Raw genomic sequence first — 21,874 nt, forward strand, 5'->3', positions numbered from 1 at the left:
TAACCTCTTTTCTGCTTATAGTACTGTGTCTAATAGGAGAGTAGTTGGTTCAAGATTTACAATTGAATTCACATTGATAAAAACTGATATCTTAGTAATTTTTTCTTGTATTATTAAGGCATATGCATGATTTACATTAGAAAGAAGTACTACCACAAGTCAACATATTCTAGTCTATATTACTCATAATCACAAGTTTAGATAACGTTCAGTAATTTTGATTATAACTACCTAGTTGATCAAGAAATAAGATTACTTTCATCATTTTGAGTTTGCACTTTTTCTATTAATTTTATTATCTACCTCACACATATGTTTAATAATACATACGTTATTTTAAAAAGTTTTTATTAATTGACACAAGATGCACATGTGACGCACGAGATACACATGCGATGAATCCAATGATTTATTAGTCCAAAGAAAACTAAGATGGTTAAATTTATGTTAAAGTAATAATACACATACTACAAAATCACGCCACGCATACGCCAAGCGCGCCTCTTGACTAGGCATACAGTCCTACTAGCTCTACAGTAGCTGGGAATAAAAGCAGCAGCTGGGCTTATAGTTGGTCACATGGAATCTTCAGACCAAACAAACATTTCCGTTAAAGAAAGGAAACTAGAGTACAACTAAAGAATTCCAAGTCTAAAGAATTCCAAGGGAGGACGATAGCTATTTACTACATCGTTTTGGCTGTCTGCGCTCAAGACAGTCCAGAGCAGATACCTAGCCCTCGTAATCCCCCTCAGAGAACTTGTTCTCCGAATAAAAGACAGCAACAACTGGGTTTCCACCGAATTTTCTGCCATTCAATCCTTGTTGAGCTCTCGAGGAACCCTCCACATCCGTGTACTCCAAAAAGACCTGAGGATAACCAACAGCAAACATACTTAATAAACACGGAAACAAGGTTATAGCAGAAGTCTTTCAGCGTTGGTCCAAAGCATCAATTTGAGGATTTACTAACTGTTGAAATATTATAAGTTGCTGCTGATAAAACCAAGCGATTATGTCAAAACCTGTATAGCATCCTAAGAATACTGGTAGTGTTTATATTTGTGTAGAATACTGGTGCACGGGTTTATATCTTTTTTAAAAAGGTATATTAGTGCATGCCGGGGTGTTCGACTACGGAAGCGATTCATCTGGTAAGGAGATTAGTGCAGCAGTACAGGGAGAGGAAGAAGGACTTGCATATGGTGTTTATTGACGTTGACAAAGCGCACGATAAAGTCCCGAGGGAGGTCCTGTGGAGATGTTTGGAGGCTAGCGGCGTTCCGGTAGCGTACATTAGGGTTATTAAGGATATGTATGACGATGCTAAGACTCGGGTGAGGACTGTGGGTGGTGACTCGGAGCATTTTTCTATGGTGATAGGGTTGCACCAGGGGTCGGCTCTTGGCCCATTTTTATTTGCCTTAGCGAGGGATGTACTGTCGCGACACATCCAAAGGGAGGTGCCTTGGTGCATTGCTATTTGCCGATGATATAGTGTTGATTGACGAGACGTGAAGCGCGAAGCGGAGTTAACGCGAGGATGGAGGTTTGGAGACAGACCTTGGAGTCTAAAGGTTTCAAATTGAGTAGAACCAAAACAGAATACTTGGAGTGCAAATTCAGTGAAGGGACCCGTGAAGCAGACGTAGAGGTAAAGCTTAATGCTCAAGTTATCCCCAGGAGAGCGAGTTTTAAGTATCTTGGGTCTATTATCCAAGGTAACGAGGAGATTGACGAACATGTCGCACATCGCATCGGAGCAGGTTGGATGAAGCGGAGGCTCGCTTCCGGTGTTTTATGTGACAAGAATGTGCCGCCAAGACTTAAGGGTAAGTTTTATAGAGTGGTGGTTCGACCGGCTATGCTGTATGGGGCTGAGTGTTGGCTAGTCAAGAACTCCCACGTGTAGAAGATGAAAGTAGCAGAGATGAGGATGTTGCGATGGATGTGTGGGTGTACCGGGAGAGATAAGATCAAGAATGAAATTATCCGAGACAGAGTGGGAGTAGCCTCCGTGGAGGACAAGATGCGGGAGTCGAGGCTGAGATGGTTCGGACATGTTAAGAGAAGAAGCATTGATGCTCCTGTTAGGAGGTGTGAGAGGTTGGCCATGGCGAGTTTGAGAAGAGGTCGAGGTAGGCCTAAGAAGTACTGGGGAGAGGTGATTAGACAGGACATGGCACTGATTCAGCTTACTGAGGACATGACCCTTGATAGGAGGGTGTGCAGGTCGAGGATTAAGGTAGAAGGTTAGTGGGTAGTTTTTAGTTGCTCACCGATAGCCTTAGTAGCACGCATGTCCCTTCTTAGATTTTTATTACGTTATGTGATTTTGTTCGCCTCAGGTATTGTATTCTCTGTTGCTATTATTTGGTACTACTTATTCTTTATCTCTCCCTTTTTCTTTTCTCTTCCCTCTTTCTTCCTTTCTTGCTTTCCTCTTTTTCTTATTACCCTTCCTGAGCCGAGGGTCTATTGGAAACAAGCCTCTCTACTTGTTAGGTAGGGGTAAGGTCTGCGTACAGACTACCCTCCCCAGACCCCACCTGGTGGGAACATACTAGTTTGTTGTTGTTGTTGTTGTATATTGGTGCATAATAAAATTGTGCAGAAAGCATCATGGTGCATACTGAACTACTAACCTTTCCAACCCCTGGTGTCGGTTCACCATCAGGCCTTGGGCGTGGGATGACTAAATTCACTAAATTACCTGCAAATTGAACAAAGATAGTATAAATTTTCACATTAGAAGAATTGTGAAACCCAAAAATAAATTAAGCCAATTATATTTATGGCTAAGCTCATGATATTAAAGACTTGCGAAGATTTATGCCACATAAAAACATAAAAGAGCTATTAAATATAAAGCTTGAGTATTCAAAATGAAAGAACAAGACTAGCTTGATGCGTCTGAAGTAACTGAATGTATTTACCAAATTTCCCGCATTCAGTTCTCATATCTTCCACTATATCTTCATAGTCTTCATCATCTTTGAGCTCATCCGCGCTAACCACATTTGTTAGGCATAAGACTTTAGTAGGAGGTCCACCAGGTTGTAGCATGAGTCTCTGCAAATCAAAAGCCACAAACAAGCCACAGGCCCAAAGATCAGTCGACATTTCCCCTTGAGAAACAGTATAAGAATGTGACAGCCTAGAATAAATTGTCCAAACAAGCAAAGGAAAGAAACAAAAAGCAACACAGCTTGAATAACAAAAGGATAAACATTACCTGCAGTGCTATTTGTTGCTGAGCATGCATTAATATACTCTCCTGCTCTGGCTTAGGCTGTAAAGTACCTTGACTTGCACGTCTGACAGTAAGAGTTTTATCACCCATCTTAATCCCATTAAGAGCTGCACATGCAATATCTGTAACCGACACGTCAGAGTAAACACAAAAGGCATAGCCTTTCGAGTTTCCAGTTTCTTTATCTTTGACCAGATTAAACCCCCGAAGAGGGCCAAAGGACTCAAGCAACTCCCTAATCTGAGCTTCAGTGAAATAGTATGGCAGGCCTCCCACAAAAATACGGTCAGGACCTTCAAGCCCACCAGTGGATCCTGGTGATAATCCCACTGCAGCAAGGTTAAGGTTTGGATTCGGTTGGCTCGGACCAAGTGTTGCAGCCAGGGAGGGGTTATAATCAGTTGGTCTTCTAACTTTTACTTGAGTTCCCTACAGCGCGAGGAGACGATATTAGCACAAATTTGAGTTTCCTCCAATGTGAACTAAATATAGTCCAAGGCTGATAAATTATTATTCCCAAAAAATAGTACTTACAAAACAAGTCCTACATATGCAAAAGAATTAACCACTATAAAGTAAAAGGAGCCAGCAGAAAAAAGAACCAATACAAAGAAGAAACAAGACCACCAGCATTAAATACATGCGTCAGATGAAGGTAAGAATTTTAACAAATACCACCCTATACGTGAATCCAGGCCAACCTTTCACATACTGTCTTGGCAGGTGATTCAGAAGCCTACAAACTGATCCCTAAACTAGAAAGGAAGATTACCTCAAAGATAATGCCATCTAAGGCCATGGCATTGCTGGCCTCCTCCACGGATCTCATCTCAACGAAAGCAAACTTTTTCTCATGGTTTATATAAACATTAACAACAGCATCTCCTGGAAAACACAGTGAAAAATTAAAGCATCGTAGGATACGGCATAGTTGAGTTAAGACCTGAAGACAGTTCAATTTGACTAACCTGGACCAGCAGTGTTTCCACCAATTGCCGACATAACATGATTAAAGTAGGTCGCCACTGACTGAACAAGAATAAAATATTATCAGAAGACAGATTATCTACAGCCCAAATAAGTAAAATACATCTCATTTGAAAGTTCAAAATTTATTGAACAAGGTTTACTAGTTCTAGAAATAATTCTTCTCTTTATAGAAGAAAAAAGAAGTCACAAAACCTTCAACATAAGAATAGACTAATGTTAGAAATAAGTCAAACCCAAATTTGAAGGACCCCATATAAAGTATAATTTCTACCATCTCCATAATTTTTATGTGTGTTTCTCTCATCTTTTTCAAGATAAAAAAAGGTTTCCTTCTCCCATAGCTAGTATATTCCTTAGTTCATTTGCCTATACAAATGAGGCCCTTTGTGTTTGTTGGTGAACATTTTGGCACTGTAAAGATTCAATATTTCTCAGTAAATGACTTAAATGCATCTCTCAAGGCTCATTAAAAGGCTAGAAAGCATCACTTACTTTTATTTTTTAGAAAAAAATGGAGAAGTTAATAACGTGGCATTTGAGATGCTTATCCAGAGAATGCTTGAATCATGATGTCAAGTTTCACATGAATTTCTAATTCATTGTTTCAGCTGATAACTGAAGCGATTTCTCAAATTAGACACTGGTATCGTCTAGGGATAATATAGACAGAAAATTTGAGCTAAAACTAAGCTGAAGCTACAAGAGCGATTTGAGTAAAAATGAAAGCAGGTCTGTAGCCCATGACATTCAAGCCACCCTCATCCATGCCAAGAAAATGATAGATTCAAATAAGTTATGAAGAGGGGATGACTAATGATGGATTCAGTCAAATATATACGAAAACCACCAGCAGACTAACAAACTAAGGTAACTCTTTGACTACCAAATTTTCTGAATATAGGGAACCCAAGCTAACTATATAAGTAAAATAATCAAAACATCTGAACTAATAGGATGAAAAAAAAATTACCTGTTCATTTGCACTCGGAGGAAGTCCACCCACATAAACTCGCCTTGCATGTCTAGTTGCCTGAGAAATAAGCACTCTCAGAAAACCACCAAATTTTTTAAAAAAGAATTCCACCAGAAATTCTGATACTAAAATATTTCCTCAAGTCTATTGAAATGACCCTTCCAGCTCGAACTGTAGGCCAAATTTGAGAATTTCGAAAGCATGACATAATAATTTTTCTAAAGTTAGACTGAAGGAAAGATTCTGTTGCAGAGCATCCAGAAAAACTCAAGACAAATGCTGTAATTTCATCTTGTAAGTGACCATTTTGAAATCTCGTCATTAGAGCATCTAATTGAAGCAGACGAAGAGCTACTAATGGAACATTGAAAAAAATGAAGAGGTTGAGGAGACAACTAAGACCTGCTGAGTCATTGCCTGGACTGGCATAACAGGAATAGCTCCAAGCTGCCACAAACAGAGAGAAGTTTTAAAATCATTGAAAAAATAAGAACAAAATATTGTTCCACTTCCAAAAGGGAGAAAATACCTGTGCAGATGCCAAAGGGAACATGTTAGGAAAGATTCCTGGAATAGCTGGGGCAGTGGCAGGAAGTTGACCTGCAGGAGCATCTTATAGGGATAAAATGAGGATATTTTCTTTGTTTATCAATGAGAAGGACCTTTAAACACATAGATCTGTTTACTTCGGCTGCTAAAATTAGAACAATTTTTAGGTTTCCTCAAAATAATCTTCGGTAAATATTACAAAAGTATTTCACAATATATTCAGGTATTGGAGAAATTACTTGAAAGCTACCAAATAAAAAAACCCTGGTTGAAGATGAGTGAGACCTTTTATTGTCTTCCTTGAACATAAAAGCTAGAGCGGTTGGCTCACGCCCATTGTCAGCACAGTGGGGCTACTAGCCCAACGTTGCCTTCTTAGAACATAAGATAAGACATACTAAACAAAAAAACAACACCAAAGACAACAAAAAACAAAAATCTTCTCAGTCTCAGAGTTATTTCACCAATAAACAATTGAAATAGAATATGAACAGTCAAACAATTGAAATAAATGTGAGCATCCAATCTAGCAACATACCAAAATGAAACCATGCATTTTGATAAGAACTTTCCACACTACATCCAAAAGAAAAAAAAAGTAACAATTACCAAAATGTTGCCTATATAAAAGAAATCAGTAAGCACCTGTAACAGCAGGAGCACCGGGTAACAGAGCAGAAGTAGGAGGTGCCATGTCAAACCCGCTGATCCTTTTGCTGCAAGCATAATCAGTACGAACAGTTAGAGAAATGCTAATACAAACCTTTCAATAAATGAACAACAGTAACTGACTCCCCCCCCCCCCCCAAAAAAAAAAAAATAAAGAAGGAACCTATAGTATTACTAGTATTGTTAAAAAGAAAAAGAATGAACAATTAAATTATCTTCACCAACGAAATTACATAACTAGTAATGTCATATCTACAATTTCCGTCCCCAACTGCGTCTCTTTCAATTCATCCAAGCTACTAGGTACTAACTCAATTTTTCTAATGTGGGTGTCCGAGCTAGCTTGACACACCTCCACTATTTAGGTACCTGCATCTTCCAATAATACAGGTACCGGTAACTATGGCTAACATGGCTTAGATCGATGGACGTCATCCGTTGTCTTTGTTTCAACTTCATCGACTTACACACCCTCGGTGCTCCAAGATCTTAGGTCATTTAATTGTCCTTTTATAATAACTATTGTAACCAATCTCTTCTACCCTCACCACCCCTCACCAAAGGGAGTGTCCCATTTCTCAAACTAGGTACCTACCAGAAGAGTGAGGATATTTTAGCTCAACCTGCTGAGTAAAAAGATAAATGCTAATGAAGGAACTAATATTACATGCATGAAACTGATTATTCCACGGGAACCAGAATTGCACTCATAGCTGAAATCAGACAAACAATTTCCGGATTAACAGCTACTACTACTACTACGCCTCAATCCCAAACAAGTTGGGCTCGACTACAAATAAAATGTCCCGGACCAGCATGAATGCAAATCTGACATTCCTCAACATAAGCAAAGAAAAAAAGTACCATAGTCTCTGTAATAGAGAGCAATCCCAAAGGACTGCCAATTATCAGTTTTTCATGGTCAGCAGAGAACTTACCTTTTGGAGCGTGAACGAGAGCGAGAGCGAGAACGTGATCTTGATCTATGACCAGATTTTCCCCTCGAGTGAGATCTGTGTCCACGCCTCTCCTCTCTATCTTTGTCATAGGATTTTGACCTGTGTCTATCTCTTTCCTCTCCATCCTTGTCATACGATTTGGACCTGTGTCTATGACCTTCCTCTCGCTCTCTCTCATAAGATTTTGACCTATGTCTATGCCTCTCATCTCTATCTCTATCTCTATCTCTATCTCTATCATAATCTTTCTGCCTGCACCAACAAATAAATCACAGACATGAATGCATGGCTTGTCCCCAACCAGAAGCAAGGGAAAAACAGATGTGCAAAACAGCCAATGCGATGGCACATATATCAGCAATTCTACCACAACTGATTAAAATGAGCAATGATTACCAGTATTCCCGGCCCTCAGGACCATCATCAGAAATGGTAGCAGCATCATCTCTATCTCTAGTCCTACGCCTCTCACTTCGATCTCTGTGGCGACGATCACGATCTTTTTCGCGATCACGATCCCTTTCCTTGTCTCTGCTCCTATCTCTATCCTTATCACGTCCTTTGTCCCTCTCCCTGTCCCTGCTTCTTGACGACTCCCTTTCATTTTCATAATCACGGGAGCTGTGCTGAAAGATGTAAAATCATTGGAAATGTTAATCAAAAACAGAAGCAATAAAGGGGAGCGAGTAACAACCAGATGTTAAACAATGAAAAGCATAATTTTGTAGCATCCAACTACACAACTCTGATTTATTTCTGCAGGAAATTATAAATTTACAACTCCACCTGAAAGAACAATCATAAAACGAAACCTACATATGCAAAGAAGATATTCTAGTGAATCCAATATTTCACTAAAATCAGAAGGAACCTGCAATGACTGACCTATATAAATTCTTACATTTCCTCTGCAAAGTATTCATTTCCATGATGTGCTGTTCTACTAAGGATAAAACCCATCGACCAACATTCACCTTACACCCATTTATCCAATATAAGATTGATAAAACTAACCAGGTTTCAAATGACTCACAGATACCAAACTGATTCGCCTCGTAGAACTGATAACATGACCAAAAGAACATTAATTTGCTGTCCCCTTCTGCATGATCTTGACCATAAACAAAAAAAATGCCATTTTGAAGTCCAAGTGTGCCCATCAGGGGTGAGGATAGGAGGAACTTCATCCTAGCTCCACATTGTCAAACTTAATTTTGAAAAAGAGATACTATAACACAAGGTAAACAATTAATCACATGCTAAGGATAATTTTCTACTCAATTGTTAGCCTCTTCCTACATATAATCAAAAGAAGAAGCTTTAAAAAATATGTTGGAGCAATACGCATTAAAAAAGTCGACGGACTAGAACCCAACCAAAATCAAATGTTTCCTTTGACAAGTCTTGCCTAAGATTAAAATATATGCTAAATAAAAACAGTTCCAAAAGTTGCAATTTTCATTAAGAGTAGACCATAATAGCATTGAATAGCCACAAATTTCATCATACCTTAGAGCTTGATCTTCTCCTCCATAAATTTCTATAGAATATGACTAAAGATAACTACTATTGTTGTTCCGGTTTATGCAACATTATTTCTTTATTAGTATGTTCCAAAGAGAATGATATATTTTTTCATTTGAAAACAATCTAATCTTAAACCTCCATTCTATAATTAATGAAAAGTTTTATAACCACACAAATCTTATGGCATGTTGAAGACCACAAGTTTCAAAAGTCTTCATTTCTTTCGTAAACTTCGTGCAAATCAAACTATTTACCTTTGGCCGTCACGCTATTCTACAATCAACCAAGCTAATTATGCTAAAGATAGCCTTTGATAGATCTCTACGACCTACCTCAACAGTGTTATTAAAAGCGATCGCTTCTGCGCTTTAACCGAGAAGCGAGGCGCAACCCTTGTGCTTTTCTGCCCTAAAGCGAGACATGGGTTAAAAAGCGCACGCTTCATGCCCAGAAGCGAGGCGGGCGAGAAAAGCGAAAAAAGCTCGCTTAAGCGAGGTCGACGACTGCCTAGGGTTTATTTTGAAATTTCGCAAATACATTCTCACTTCTCTTCCAAAACATCTGCTTTGAGTGGACTGTTGCAAGCCTTGCGACATCTCTTCCTCTTCTCTTGAGTGTTGCGACTTCTTTCAAGGTAAGTTTTCTCTTCTCTTCTCTTCTTCTTTTCTCTTCCTCTTCTTCTTTTCTCTGCTTTACCTGTTTCCTCTCGACTCCTCTTCACTTTTCTCTTTGTCTCTTTTTTCTCTTCTTCTTTTCTATTTTTTTTTTATTCTTCGACTTGCAGCAGTTATTTTCTATGTTCTGCCCTTCTTTTTTCTTTGTTCTGCTCCGGGTTTTTTTTCTTCTCAAATGTGATGACACTTCAAGAGTTTGGAGATCTTGTTGATGATAGTATGTTGCTCCCTTTGTGATTTGATTTTGCATTTGCTTAATATGTTATGACTTATGAGGATTATTGACTATCCAGTCCTGGTATCTATTATATACTTCTTACTTTAAGAATTGAAATATTTGCTTAATATGTTATATTTATTGAGTTCTTGGCCATTTAGCTAAGCTTATTTAATATATTTTATTTTTGTATTAAATTGTGTTTCACATGGAAAAGAAAGAAGCGCTTCGCTTTACGCTTCTCGCTTAAGGTGAAGCGAGGCCTCGTTGCTTTTTTCCGCTTCTCGCTCTCCAAAACACTGCTTCAACATTAGAATTCAGAGATAACGGCTATTCAGTTAGCTGCTGAAATCTGTGTGGTGATTGAGACTAATTCAACCATTGCTAGGCTGATGATGATACAAGATGTGTCCCACCTATCCGACTCTCAAGGACAAAAGGTATGCATTACTTTTAACAGACACGGGAAAGCTAGGTATCTGCTCCTACTTCACGAGACGGAGGGAGTAATTGTCAAAAAACTCATCATACCTTAGAGCTTGATCTTCTCCTCCTCAAATTATGTTCTTCTTCTTCTCCATTATCCACACCGGCTATTTCGTTCTCACCACCAGTACGACTAGGCGTGAGCTGACTGCGCCCATTTTCATGGGAGTCCATAGATGATTTAGAGTAGAACACCTGGAAATTAACTAAAATGTGTTAGGACCACAAACTTACCTAAGACTAACTAAAACACACATGGATTAATAGCACTTTTAGTCCCTCGATTATTGGTAAATTCTGATTTTGATCCTTGTGATATATGATTGAATCCATTTAACCTTCAATTAGTTAAAAATGTGTGTTTTTGGTCCCTTTATGTGAATTATATGTTATATTTAGAATATTTTTAGAACTATATTACCCTCAAATATGAAGTAACAGTACAAACTTACTGTAACACATGAGTAATTAAATGGTGTAATGGTCACTAATTCTGGTAATTTTTGAGTACTCGCGAGCAAAAGGATGAAATGCGCACATTTCAATTAATTGAAGGTTACAAGTGTTTAGTAAGATATAATACAGACTAAAATTAGAACTTGTCATTAATTGATGGACCAAAAGTGCTCTTAACCCAATTTTCATCATGTCGCCACTTCTAAGCTCAATCCTGATAGTTCATAATTCAGTTGGTGCGAATTCAAAGGATACGAAATACGATACATTCTATCATCAAAGCAAATCTCGAGAATAAAATTTATCTTAAGAAAACATGTAAGGATCGATAAATTTCCCCTGATTATGTAATTGCATTCTCACAAGTCATAGAACATAACGTTATGCGTATATCTATGTGTGTGTATATGTAGAAAGAGAGATAGTATATGTATGTATAATATATATAGAGACAGAGAGAGAATGGTACAAACTGGCAAACGGCTGCACTGCTCCGGCGAGGTGAACCGGGAAACTGCACGGCGATCGGCTAAACTAGTGCTAGGGTTTGTGAACGTGTAGGAGAAAGCAAAGTGAAGGGGAAAAAAATGTGAATTAAACAATTCTATTATGGTTCCAGACTACGGCGTTTTGTGAGATGGGCCGTTGAGCTGTGTAAATGGGTCTCGAAATTGTGGATCAGGTAATTGGACAGTTTGGGCTGCCAATCGCTATTATTTGCTTTTGGGCTTATAAAAGGAGCATGCATACAGCTAGTAGAAATGACACCAGGTAGCCACTTCTAAAGGGTACTATTTTAAGAATTAGTCAATACATCATGAAGTTTAATTTTCAAGTGTCCTGAATGGTCTTGAATTAGATTGTTAGTTCAAAATTTCAGGATAAAATAAGTACTAGCTAATTCCTAATTAGCAGCCCTAAGAAAGGTTGTTTGTGCACTTCGCCCATAAAATTTTTACCCATGGACAATATTTTTGGCTTTTGACCTTGAAGGTTTGATCATTGGACATGTGGTCTGCCTTAAAGGCCAAAAGTTAAAGACTATCCCTTATAGTGTTATATATTTCTGTCATTTTGTTATTCTTTATCGGCTCCATTTTATGACACTATGGCATGGTATTAAAATGTTTCCTCAGTTGTAATTTACGTGATATATGTCATGGGCGGCTTTCCAGCCATGTCCCATGACCCCTTGGGCGCGCCCCGTGGCGTCCTAGCGAACCTCCCAATGTCTAGCGCCACGGACGGCCCCGTGGTCTTGGCCGCGCCAAGTGACAAGCGCGCAGGTGCCTCTGTCGCCCCACCGATATCCCTCGCGAGCGCCAAGCCGCAGGCAGAAGCCAACAGCGCCGCGCGCGCAGACCGTGATGCCAAAGACACTGCTGCTGACGACGGACCTGCTGCTGCCTTATAGAAAACTAAGTCATTTTCATTGTAAATATAGAGTAGTTTTATTTCATGTACTTCCATTATGTTTCTCTAGCTTAGTCAAGTCTAGTCTTGTAACTTTGGATTATTTTTTTTAAGTACTATTAGGGGGGATCAAGTAATCAAAACTTTCTAGCAAGCAAGCAATTCTCTGTACTGGTGTCTCTCCCCCTCGACACCGCGTTGCTTTTCTGTAATAGCTTTCATTAATGCAATCAAGCTTTCTTTCATTCTGAATTCTCATTTCTGTTCTCTCAATTGCTCTTGACATTGGTTTTCCCGTACGGCACTGACAATCTCGTCTAACGTACGGAGGGGACCTCAGTTGGCGGACAGCAACTGCACTGACATCAGTTGCCTAGCCTTACGTCGCCCTTCCAAGGAATCTCAGGAAGGCGACGCGTAACAGTTGGTATCAGAGCCTAGGCTCGACATCGGACGAGGGAACGTATTGACATACCACCATTTCTGACCATGGTGAATCATGGGGACCGCATTGCGGCCCTCGAAGGGACGGTTGAGGTATTGCGGCCTATTATGGATACGGTGCCTGAACTAAGAACCAGCCTACTGCAAAGGTTGGACGACCTGGACCGCAGGGTGCTTCAGGTCGAAGTTGACGTTGAAAACATCAGTCGCGACTCCGAGGGAGACCGACAGACGGCAGCCACAGAGGCAGCCGAAATCTTTGAGAAATTCGAGGGGCTCCAACAGGAGCGCACCGAGGATTTAGCCCACAGGGCACAAGAGGCAGAAAAGGTGACTGCCATGCAACAAACCATTGACAAATTGACAGACCAACTCAATGTTGTCAACGCTGCTTTACAGGGCCTACTCCGAGGAGGTGGAAACCAAATCGGAGGTGCTGTGAACTCCGCTTCCGCGACAAAGAAGCTGAAAATTCCTGAGCCAAAGCCATACAGTGGAGCTAGGAATGCCAAGGAAGTGGAAAACTTCATCTTTGACGTCGAACAGTATTTCGATGCTGTTGGGGATCTGGAGGAAGCTAAGAAGGTAGCAACTGCTGCCATGTATCTTCAGGGTGATGCTAAACTCTGGTGGCGTGTGAAGTACGAAGCCATCAAGGCCGGTGAAGATGCTCTCGAGACATGGGCCGAACTGAAGGCAGCTATACGCCTGCAGTTCTTCCCCGAGAATGTTGAATATAATGCAAGGAGAAAACTACGGGAGCTCCGCCAGACAAAATCAGTGCGGGACTACGTGCGAGAATTCTCCGCACTCATGCTCAGCATACGCGACATGGGGGATAAGGACAAACTCTTCACCTTCATGGAAGGGTTGAAACCTTATGCCCGCGTGGAGCTACAGAGACAAAGGGTAGATTCCCTTCCCAAGGCAATCCAAGCAGCTGAATGCCTTGGGGACTATCAAATGGAAGCTCGAAGGGACAGGCCTCAGCCGCCTGCCCGAGCAGGGTTCAAAGGGGGCCAGCCCAGCAGTGGTGGTCCTAGCAAAAATGGGGGAGATCGGAACTCAAACAAATCTAGAGCTCCTTCCTCCGGCAGCAACAGTGCTGCGTCAAACAACAATGATCGGGCGAGAAAGCCTCCTTCAGGATGCCGTCATTGCGGCGGTCCACATTGGAACAATGAGTGCCCACATGCACAGATGAATGCCCATCAGGCTATTGATGATGGGACTGATGACGACTCAGACGATGCGGACCAGACTGAACCAGTAGGTGCCTTCAATGCAATTGTGGGTTCCATTTCTGAGGCACTAGCGGAGACCAGTGCTGGTATTCGTAAGAAGAAGGACTCATGTCCCGTCACCAGGAAAGGGAAAAAGAAGGCGAATGAAGAGACTCCTCTTAAACAAGAGAGGACCTTAATGTTCGTCGAGATGAAGGTGAATGGCAAGCCCATTCGGGCTATGATAGACACGGGTGCTACCCACAACTACTTAGCCTCGACTCAGGTGGAGCGCCTTGGACTAGTTGTAGGGAAAGGTAAAGGTAGCGTCAAGGCTATCAACTCACCTCCCCAGCCAGTGGGTGGAATAGCTAAAGAAGTACCGGTGAAGCTTGGGCCTTACGAAGGAAAATTCAACCTGCGAGTGGTGATCATAGATGACTTCGAGTTGATTGTTGGGCTGGAATTCCTAAGGCAAACCAACACCATGCCTGTACCATTTGCAGACATGCTACTGATGATGGGTACCAATAGGGCCAAGCCCTGCATTATCCCGTGCCTGCCCATGAAGATGGCCGTTGAGAACATCTCGGCCTTGCAGTTGAAGAAGGGGGTCAAAAGGAATGAACCTACGTTCCTGGCAACCCTCTGCATTGAAGATATAGAACGCTCCTCGGGTCCCATTCCTGAACCCGTGAAGGAGTTACTACTGGAGTTTGAAGATGTCATGCCACAAGACATGCCAAAGCGGCTCCCGCCTAGGCGCACTGTGGACCATGAAATTGAGTTGGTGCCGGGCGCGAAGCCACCTGCCCGGGCGCCTTACAGAATGTCACAACCCGAACTCACCGAGCTTCGGAGACAATTGACGGAAATGCTTGATACAGGGATCATTGTACCCTCCAAGTCCCCATATGGGTCCCCTGTTCTATTCCAAAAGAAACATGATGGCAGCCTGCGACTCTGTGTGGATTATCGAGCTCTAAACAAAATCACCGTGAAGAACAAGTACCCTATTCCCCTAATGGCGGACTTGTTTGATAGACTGGGTGGTGCTACGGTGTTCACCAAGATAGATCTGAAGACAGGTTATTGGCAAGTTCGGATTGCAGAGGGTGATGAACACAAGACGACTTGTGTGACAAGATATGGGTCGTACGACTTCCTGGTCATGCCATTCGGCTTGACCAACGCCCCTGCTACGTTTTGCACTCTCATGAACCAAGTCTTCCGAGAGTACATCGACGAATTTGTGGTGGTCTACTTAGATGACATTGTGGTATATAGCCAGACATTGGAAGAACACCTAGTACACTTGCGGAAGGTCCTAGCTCGGTTGCGGGAACATGAACTATATGCAAAGTTATCCAAGTGCTCCTTTGCTCAGAAGCAAATTGATTTCCTCGGACATGTCATCGAGGAAGGACGCATCAAGATGGACCAACAGAAAATCCAGGCCATCACAGATTGGCCGACACCTAAGGATGTCCACGCCTTGAGGGCGTTCCTTGGCCTATGCAACTTCTACCGGCGGTTTGTGAAGAACTACTCACTTATCGCAGTGCCATTGACAGAACTCCTCAAAAAGGTCACACCTTGGGATTGGGGACCAAGGAGAGCAGAGGCCTTCAACGCATTAAAAGCGGCTATGTCTAGTAGTCCCGTCTTGGCCCTTCCTGATTTGGCCAAGCCGTTCGAGGTACAAACAGATGCTTCTGACTATGCACTCGGCGGAGTCCTGCTACAAGAAGGGCACCCTGTAGCGTACGAGAGTCGGAAGCTGAAGGATGCAGAGCGGCGCTATGCCGCCCATGAGAAAGAATTATTGGCTGTCGTCCACTGCTTGCGCCTCTGGAGGCACTATCTGCTGGGAACCCCGTTCGTGGTCAAGACAGACAACACAGCTGTTAGCCATTTCATGACCCAGCCGAAGCTGAACGGTCGACAGGCCAGGTGGCAGGAACTCCTAGCTGAATTCCACTTCAACTTGGAGTATCGCAGTGGAAAGACCAATCATGTTGCTGATGCGCTCAGTCGGAGAGCTGATCTAGCATCGGTGTGCCTACTCGCCACCCTAAGGGGGAGCGAAGTAGCCACATCCATCAAGGACCAAATACGGGATCTACTCATCAAGGATCCTGCTGCTCAGTATTTGGTTGATTTGGTAGGACAGGGCAAGACTCGCCAGTTCTACATGGAAGATGGTTTTCTGAAAGTAAAAGGGAACCGACTTTATGTTCCTAAAGGAGGAGATTTGCGGAGGACTCTTCTAGCGGAATGTCATGATACTCTGTGGGCCGGCCATCCCGGTGAAGAACGCACCATGGCGTTACTTCGTCGTGCCTATTATTGGCCTCAAATGGCCGATGATGTCGCTCAGTATGTGAAGACTTGTCTAGTATGCCAGAAGGACAAGTCGGACCGCTTGACACAAGCGGGACTCTTGGAACCACTCGCTGTCCCAAAGAGACCTTGGGAAAGCGTTTCCCTGGATTTCATCACCGGATTGCCCAAGGTCGGAGATCTCACAACCATCTTGGTTGTGGTGGACCGGTTTTCCAAGTATGCCACCTTTATTGCAGCCCCACAATATATATCAGCAGAAGATACAGCTCGACTCTTCTTCTCTCATGTCGTCAAATATTGGGGCCTGCCCAAAGACATTGTTAGTGACCGCGACTCACGCTTCACTAGCAACTTTTGGACCCAACTCTTCAAGTGCCTTGGGTCAAAATTGAGTCACAGCTCAAGTTTTCATCCGCAATCTGATGGCCAGACGGAGCGGTTCAATGGTATGTTGGAGGAATATCTCCGCCACTTTGTAACCGGATCGCAGAAGAATTGGGTGAAGCTTCTGGATGCTGCTCAACTGTGTTTCAATTCACAAAAGAGCTCTAGTACCAACAAAAGCGCTTTTGAAATTGTTACCGGACAGCAACCGCTACTCCCACACACTGTGAATGCACCAAACATGGCTAAATCTCCTCGAGCTGCCAGCTTCTCAAAAGAGTGGAGGCGGAATTTGGAGATAGTGCGGAGCTACCTTGTCAAAGCCCAAAAGCGGATGAAGAGGCATGCTGATCAGAATCGTCGCTTTGTTGAATATCAAGTAGGAGACAAAGTGATGGTCAAAATTCCAAAGCGGTACTTATTTGCAGGGGTCCATGACCCTCGCCTATTGCAAAAATACATTGGACCCTTGTCCATTGAAAAGCGTATTGGGAAGGTTGCATACCGGGTGGATACCCCAGCTTGGTGGAAAATTCATCCTGTCTTCCATGTCAGTCTCCTGAAACCTTTTCGGGAAGACACGGAGGATCCTTCAAGGAGCCAGCTCACAATACCCAGTATTCGAGGTCCCAATTCAACCGGGAAAAGGCGTGTTGAAGCTATCCTTGATGACAGAGTGATTCATGCCTCAAGGAAAGATCACCAAGAGTTTTTGGTGAAATGGCAGGGCTGTGATGCAGAAGAGAATACTTGGGAGAGGGGAACAAACCTCAAAGCCTACAAGAGCCTCATTGAAGATTATTTTGCAAGTAAGGCGCCGAGGACGTCGCCAACTCAGGTGGGGGAGAATGTCATGGGCGGCTTTCCAGCCATGCCCCATGACCCCTTGGGCGCGCCCCGTGGCGTCCTAGCGAACCTCCCAATGCCTAGCGCCACGAACGGCCCCCGTGGTGTTGGCCGCGCCAAGTGACAAGTGCGCAGGTGCCTCTGTCGCCCCACCGATATCCCTCGCGAGCGCCAAGCCGCAGGCAGAAGCCAACAACGCCGCGCGCGCAGACCGTGATGCCAAAGACACTGCTGCTGACAACGGACCTGGTGCTGCCTTATAGAAAACTAAGTCATTTTCATTGTAAATATAGAGTAGTTTTATTTCATGTACTTCCATTATGTTTCTCTAGCTTAGTCAAGTCTAGTCTTGTAACTTTGGATTATTTTTTTTAAGTACTATTAGGGGGGATCAAGTAATCAAAACTTTCTAGCAAGCAAGCAATTCTCTGTACTGGTGTCTCTCCCCCTCGACACCGCGTTGCTTTTCTGTAATAGCTTTCATTAATGCAATCAAGCTTTCTTTCATTCTGAATTCTCATTTCTGTTCTCTCAATTGCTCTTGACATTGGTTTTCCCGTACGGCACTGACAATCTCGTCTAGCGTACGGAGGGGACCTCAGTTGGCGGACAGCAACTACACTGACATCAGTCCTAGCCTTACGTCGCCCTTCCAAGGAATCTCAGGAAGGCGTCGCGTAACATATAGTTTGATTGGAGTTATCATATCGGGTCTATTATTAAGAGTTGCCTGTTACAATAGGTCAATTTTAAGTGAATATGTAAAAAAAATTATACACATTATCAGCATGCAAAATTTAAATTATTATTCTTCAAAGAAAGTCTATTGAAAATAAATTCTTTATTTTCGCAAGATAGGGATAAGATCAGCGTATAGATTAATTTTTTTAAATCTCACACTATAAGAATATATTGAGTATATTATTATTATTTCTTCAAAGAAAATAGCTTGTAATTGAATGCATGTGTCTTGATTATTGAAGCCATTGTGCACGGGTATGAATCCCAAATTCCCGTACCATGATTGAGTTGCTACTTGCTAAGTACTAATCATTTGTCTAGTCCCAATGCATTTTAAAAAATGTCATTCATCGCGGCTTTAACGCTCCCACATTAGCCGATTATGAATTTCCACAGTTTGTCTAAATAATATGCGTACGAGTGGACCTTGGTGTAACTGATAAAGTTGGCGTTATGTGATTGAGAGATTACGAGTTTGAGCTGTAAAAATAGTTTCTTGTAGAAATGCAGGGTAAAATTGTCACAATAGACCAATGTGGTCTGTCCCTTTTGCGGATCCCACCTATAGCGAGAGCGTAGTGCACCGGATTACCTTTTTTTTATTATCTAAACTAGTCTTAAGATACGCGTGTTGTGCGTGTATCTCGTCTTAATGAATTAAATTTTCTAAAACTTACATAAATATTATATTAAAAATACAGTTGAGTCAATCATAAAGTAAAAGCTAAAAGAAAGGGTATAAGTTCCTTAAAATGATTATTATTGATCTTATTTAGCTAACTCAATAAAAGAAAAAAATCTGCCCATAAGTCCTCAATCATCTCAGTTATTATATTCGACTTTCATTTTGTTCAAGTTTTATAATTTCATTTGTTCAATTTCACAAATTATCATACTTTATTTTTCATACCCCTATTTAATTTTAGCAAGAACGCGTAACTCTTAAAGATTTAAGAGTTGTTCTAATGTTCGTAAGTAATACAAATAGTATCAGCTAATTGGCATAGAGTTTAGAGTCCACAACAAAAACTTCTTTGAAAATCATAACATGTTAGAGTTCCATGCTTTTATGTTAGTGTAAATAGATAGATTTTTGAAAACATATTTTGCACATGTTTCCCTTTTCACTCATTACGTAGCTTGTAGTTAAAAAATAATTATTATAACTTATTAATTAACTGCATAAAAATTCTAAAATGTTTGGAGGTTAAAACAACTCGTAGTGTACAAAATAAAATTTGTGATTATATTTCTATTATTATTTTATTAAGTACATAAATATTATTGGTTAAATCTCATTTAATTATTTTTATACACGTTGTTATTAATTCATGTATTTAAATGTGAAAGCTAATCGCAATTATAATTAAAATGTTAAATTAATTTTTGTTACAACTTGCAAGTATATAATTATGGCGTTTCGTTTGTAAATGAGCAAAGGGATTAGAAACAATTGAAAATGTCTTAAATGTTCAAGAAAAATATAAGCTTCACTCAATTATGTTGTCACTTTTTGTGACGACCCGTCCAGTCATCTCATGAGTTACAGCTCCATTTTCCCCATTTCTGTTTCTTTATGTTTTGTTTATCCGTGTTTTGAGGTATCGAGTTGGTCGGATTGAATTCGGATTGGTTTTGGTGAAGTTTGAGACACTTAGTCTCTTTTAAGAGGGCTTAAGTTGAAAAAGTCAACCGGATGTTGACTTATGTATTAGAGGGCTCGGATGTGAGTTCCAATGGTTCGGTTAGCTTCGGGAGGTGATTTGGGACTTAGGAGTGTGATCGGAATGGGTTTGGAGGTTTGGAGTGGATTTAGGCTTGAATTGGCGAAGTTGATATTTTGACGATTTCCGGTTGGTAGGCGAGATTTTGATATAGGGGTCGGAATGGAGTTCCGAGAGTTGCAGTAGCTTCGTTGTGTCATTTGGGATGTGTGTCCAAAATTTCAGGTCATTCGGACGTGGTTTGGTTGGTTTTTGATCAAAAGCGGATTTGGAAGATTTTTAGAAACTTAGGCCTGAATCCGATGTGTTTTGGTTGATTTGATGTTGTTTGAAGTGTTTTGATGATTGGAACAAGTTTGAATAAGGTTTTTGGATATGTTGGTGCCTTTGGTTGAGGTCCCGGGGGCCTCGGGTGAGTTTCGGGTGGTCAATCGGACCATTTGAAATTTAGAAAGCTGCTGAAGTTTTGCTGTTTCTGGTGTTTTCGCACCTGCGGTTTGGTGACCGCAGGTGCGGCATCGCATATGCGATGGAATGGCCACAGATGCGGACTTGAAAGGAGGAGTCAGGAACCGCAGATGCGGTAGAGGGACCGCACCTGCGGAGTCGCAGATGCGGCGAGTGGACCGCAGATGCGGTATTTGGTCCCTTAAGTGATTTCCGCAGAAGCAGAGGGTGGACCGCAAATGCGGTACCGCAGAAGCGGGTTTTGGACCGCAGATGCGGGCACCCCTGGGCAGAATGTATATAAGCTTTCCTTCGCGTTTTTTGAAGGTTGTCACCATTTTTAACTTCGGCTTGAGAGCTTTTGGACGATTTGGAAGGGAGATTTCAAAGGAACTTTGCTAAGGTAAGGATTTTGGACCTAAAAACACATTTCTATGGTAGTATTTCATGGATTATGGCTGTAATTAAAGGAATTAAAGGGCCAAAATGGAGGATTAGAGCTTGAGTTTAAGAGGCTTTTAAATAAGAATTTGAGGGGCATTTGGACTCTGATTTTTGTATTCTTGATATGTATGAACTCGTGGGGAGATAAGGAATCTATTAGTGTGAAAATTTCTGAATTTCGAGACGTGGGCCCGGGGGTCGGGTTTTGGTAATTTCGGGATTTGTGCCTTTTATTGATTGTTTTCGCTTGGGCTTTGTTCCCTTGGCATATTTTGACGTCCTCGTTCTGATTTTGGATAGATTCGACGCGCGTGAAGGTCGAATCGAGGTGCAAGGGCGTCGCGAGCTAGGGATTTAGCCGGTTCGAGGTGAGTAATGATTGTAAATGATGTTCTGAGGGTTTGAAACCCCGGATTTGCACATCGTAGTGCTATGTTGAGGTGAGACACACGCTTGTTGACGAGCGTGGGGTCATACACTATTGGGGATTGTGACTTGGTCCGTCCCGGTTGATGATTTTACCGCGTATCTGAGTGAAACTGATTTGCTATCATTATGATTTGGGCTGAATGCCATATTTGGGCTTCGTGCCAACTATTTGAACCCTTCGGGGCTTTTTATTGATATTTTCTCATTGTTTTGATTTACTCCTTGAACTCAGTCATATTATTTTCACTGTTTTACTACTCAGCCATTTTTACTCAGTTTTGAGACTTAAATGATATTTTTAAATGAAGTTTGGGCTGAGAAACACTGTTTTACTATTTCCCGAGGGGCTTGTGAGGATTTTTTTGACCGAGCAAGGCCGAGGGCCTATGTTGTGAGGAAACACTGATACTGATTTGAGGCTGAGGGCCTGAGATATGTATGCCACGAGGTGGCTTGATTGATATGAGGCCGAGGGCCTAGTTTGTGATGCCACGAGATGGCTTGTTATTGCGCTTGGGCCGTAAGGGGCCCCTCCAGGAGTCTGCACACCCCCAGTGAGCGCGGGTACCCATTGTGATGTGAGATTGAGCCCAAGGTGCTGGTATTGTTATGAAATGTTGCCCGAGGGGCGGTTTTGTTGACACTGTGCCCGAGGGGCGAGCTTCTAATTGTTTACTATA

At 41.8% G+C, this 21,874-nt stretch overlaps 1 protein-coding gene across 5 annotated transcripts; it reads right to left on the minus strand.

Annotated features, from left to right (window-relative positions):
- On the minus strand, positions 386 to 11,367 carry LOC109223201 (splicing factor U2af large subunit B-like). Of its 5 annotated transcripts, none has more exons than XM_019387417.1 (14): positions 11,227 to 11,367; positions 10,343 to 10,492; positions 7,790 to 8,019; positions 7,373 to 7,645; positions 6,411 to 6,481; positions 5,746 to 5,816; positions 5,619 to 5,663; positions 5,214 to 5,273; positions 4,222 to 4,282; positions 4,026 to 4,138; positions 3,236 to 3,682; positions 2,937 to 3,072; positions 2,646 to 2,713; positions 386 to 870 (listed from the first exon to the last, which is right to left on the minus strand). In XM_019387417.1, the coding sequence occupies exons 2-14, from the start codon at positions 10,469 to 10,471 to the stop codon at positions 733 to 735; spliced, it is 1,842 nt and encodes a 613-aa protein (XP_019242962.1). In that variant the 5' UTR covers positions 10,472 to 10,492; positions 11,227 to 11,367; the 3' UTR covers positions 386 to 732. The 5 variants fall into 5 exon arrangements, with proteins under 5 accessions (XP_019242962.1, XP_019242958.1, XP_019242961.1 ...); XM_019387413.1 differs by having other exon boundaries at positions 5,746 to 5,828; XM_019387416.1 differs by having other exon boundaries at positions 5,746 to 5,828; positions 10,343 to 10,503; positions 11,227 to 11,353.

This window comes from Nicotiana attenuata, chromosome 3 (genome assembly GCF_001879085.1).
Source record: "Nicotiana attenuata strain UT chromosome 3, NIATTr2, whole genome shotgun sequence".
NCBI classification, from domain to species: domain Eukaryota; kingdom Viridiplantae; phylum Streptophyta; class Magnoliopsida; order Solanales; family Solanaceae; genus Nicotiana; species Nicotiana attenuata.

Excerpts from the sequence above, each read along its gene's own strand:
- LOC109223201 (XM_019387413.1), bottom strand. The coding sequence starts at position 10,471 with ATGGACTCCCATGAAAATGGGCGCAGTCAGCTCACGCCTAGTCGTACT. Across the intron at positions 5,829-6,410 it reads CGGTGCTCCTGCTGTTACAG|ATGCTCCTGCAGGTCAACTT; the intron begins GTGCTTACTGAT and ends TATCCCTATAAG. Across the intron at positions 2,714-2,936 it reads AACTGAATGCGGGAAATTTG|GTAATTTAGTGAATTTAGTC; the intron begins GTAAATACATTC and ends TTCAATTTGCAG.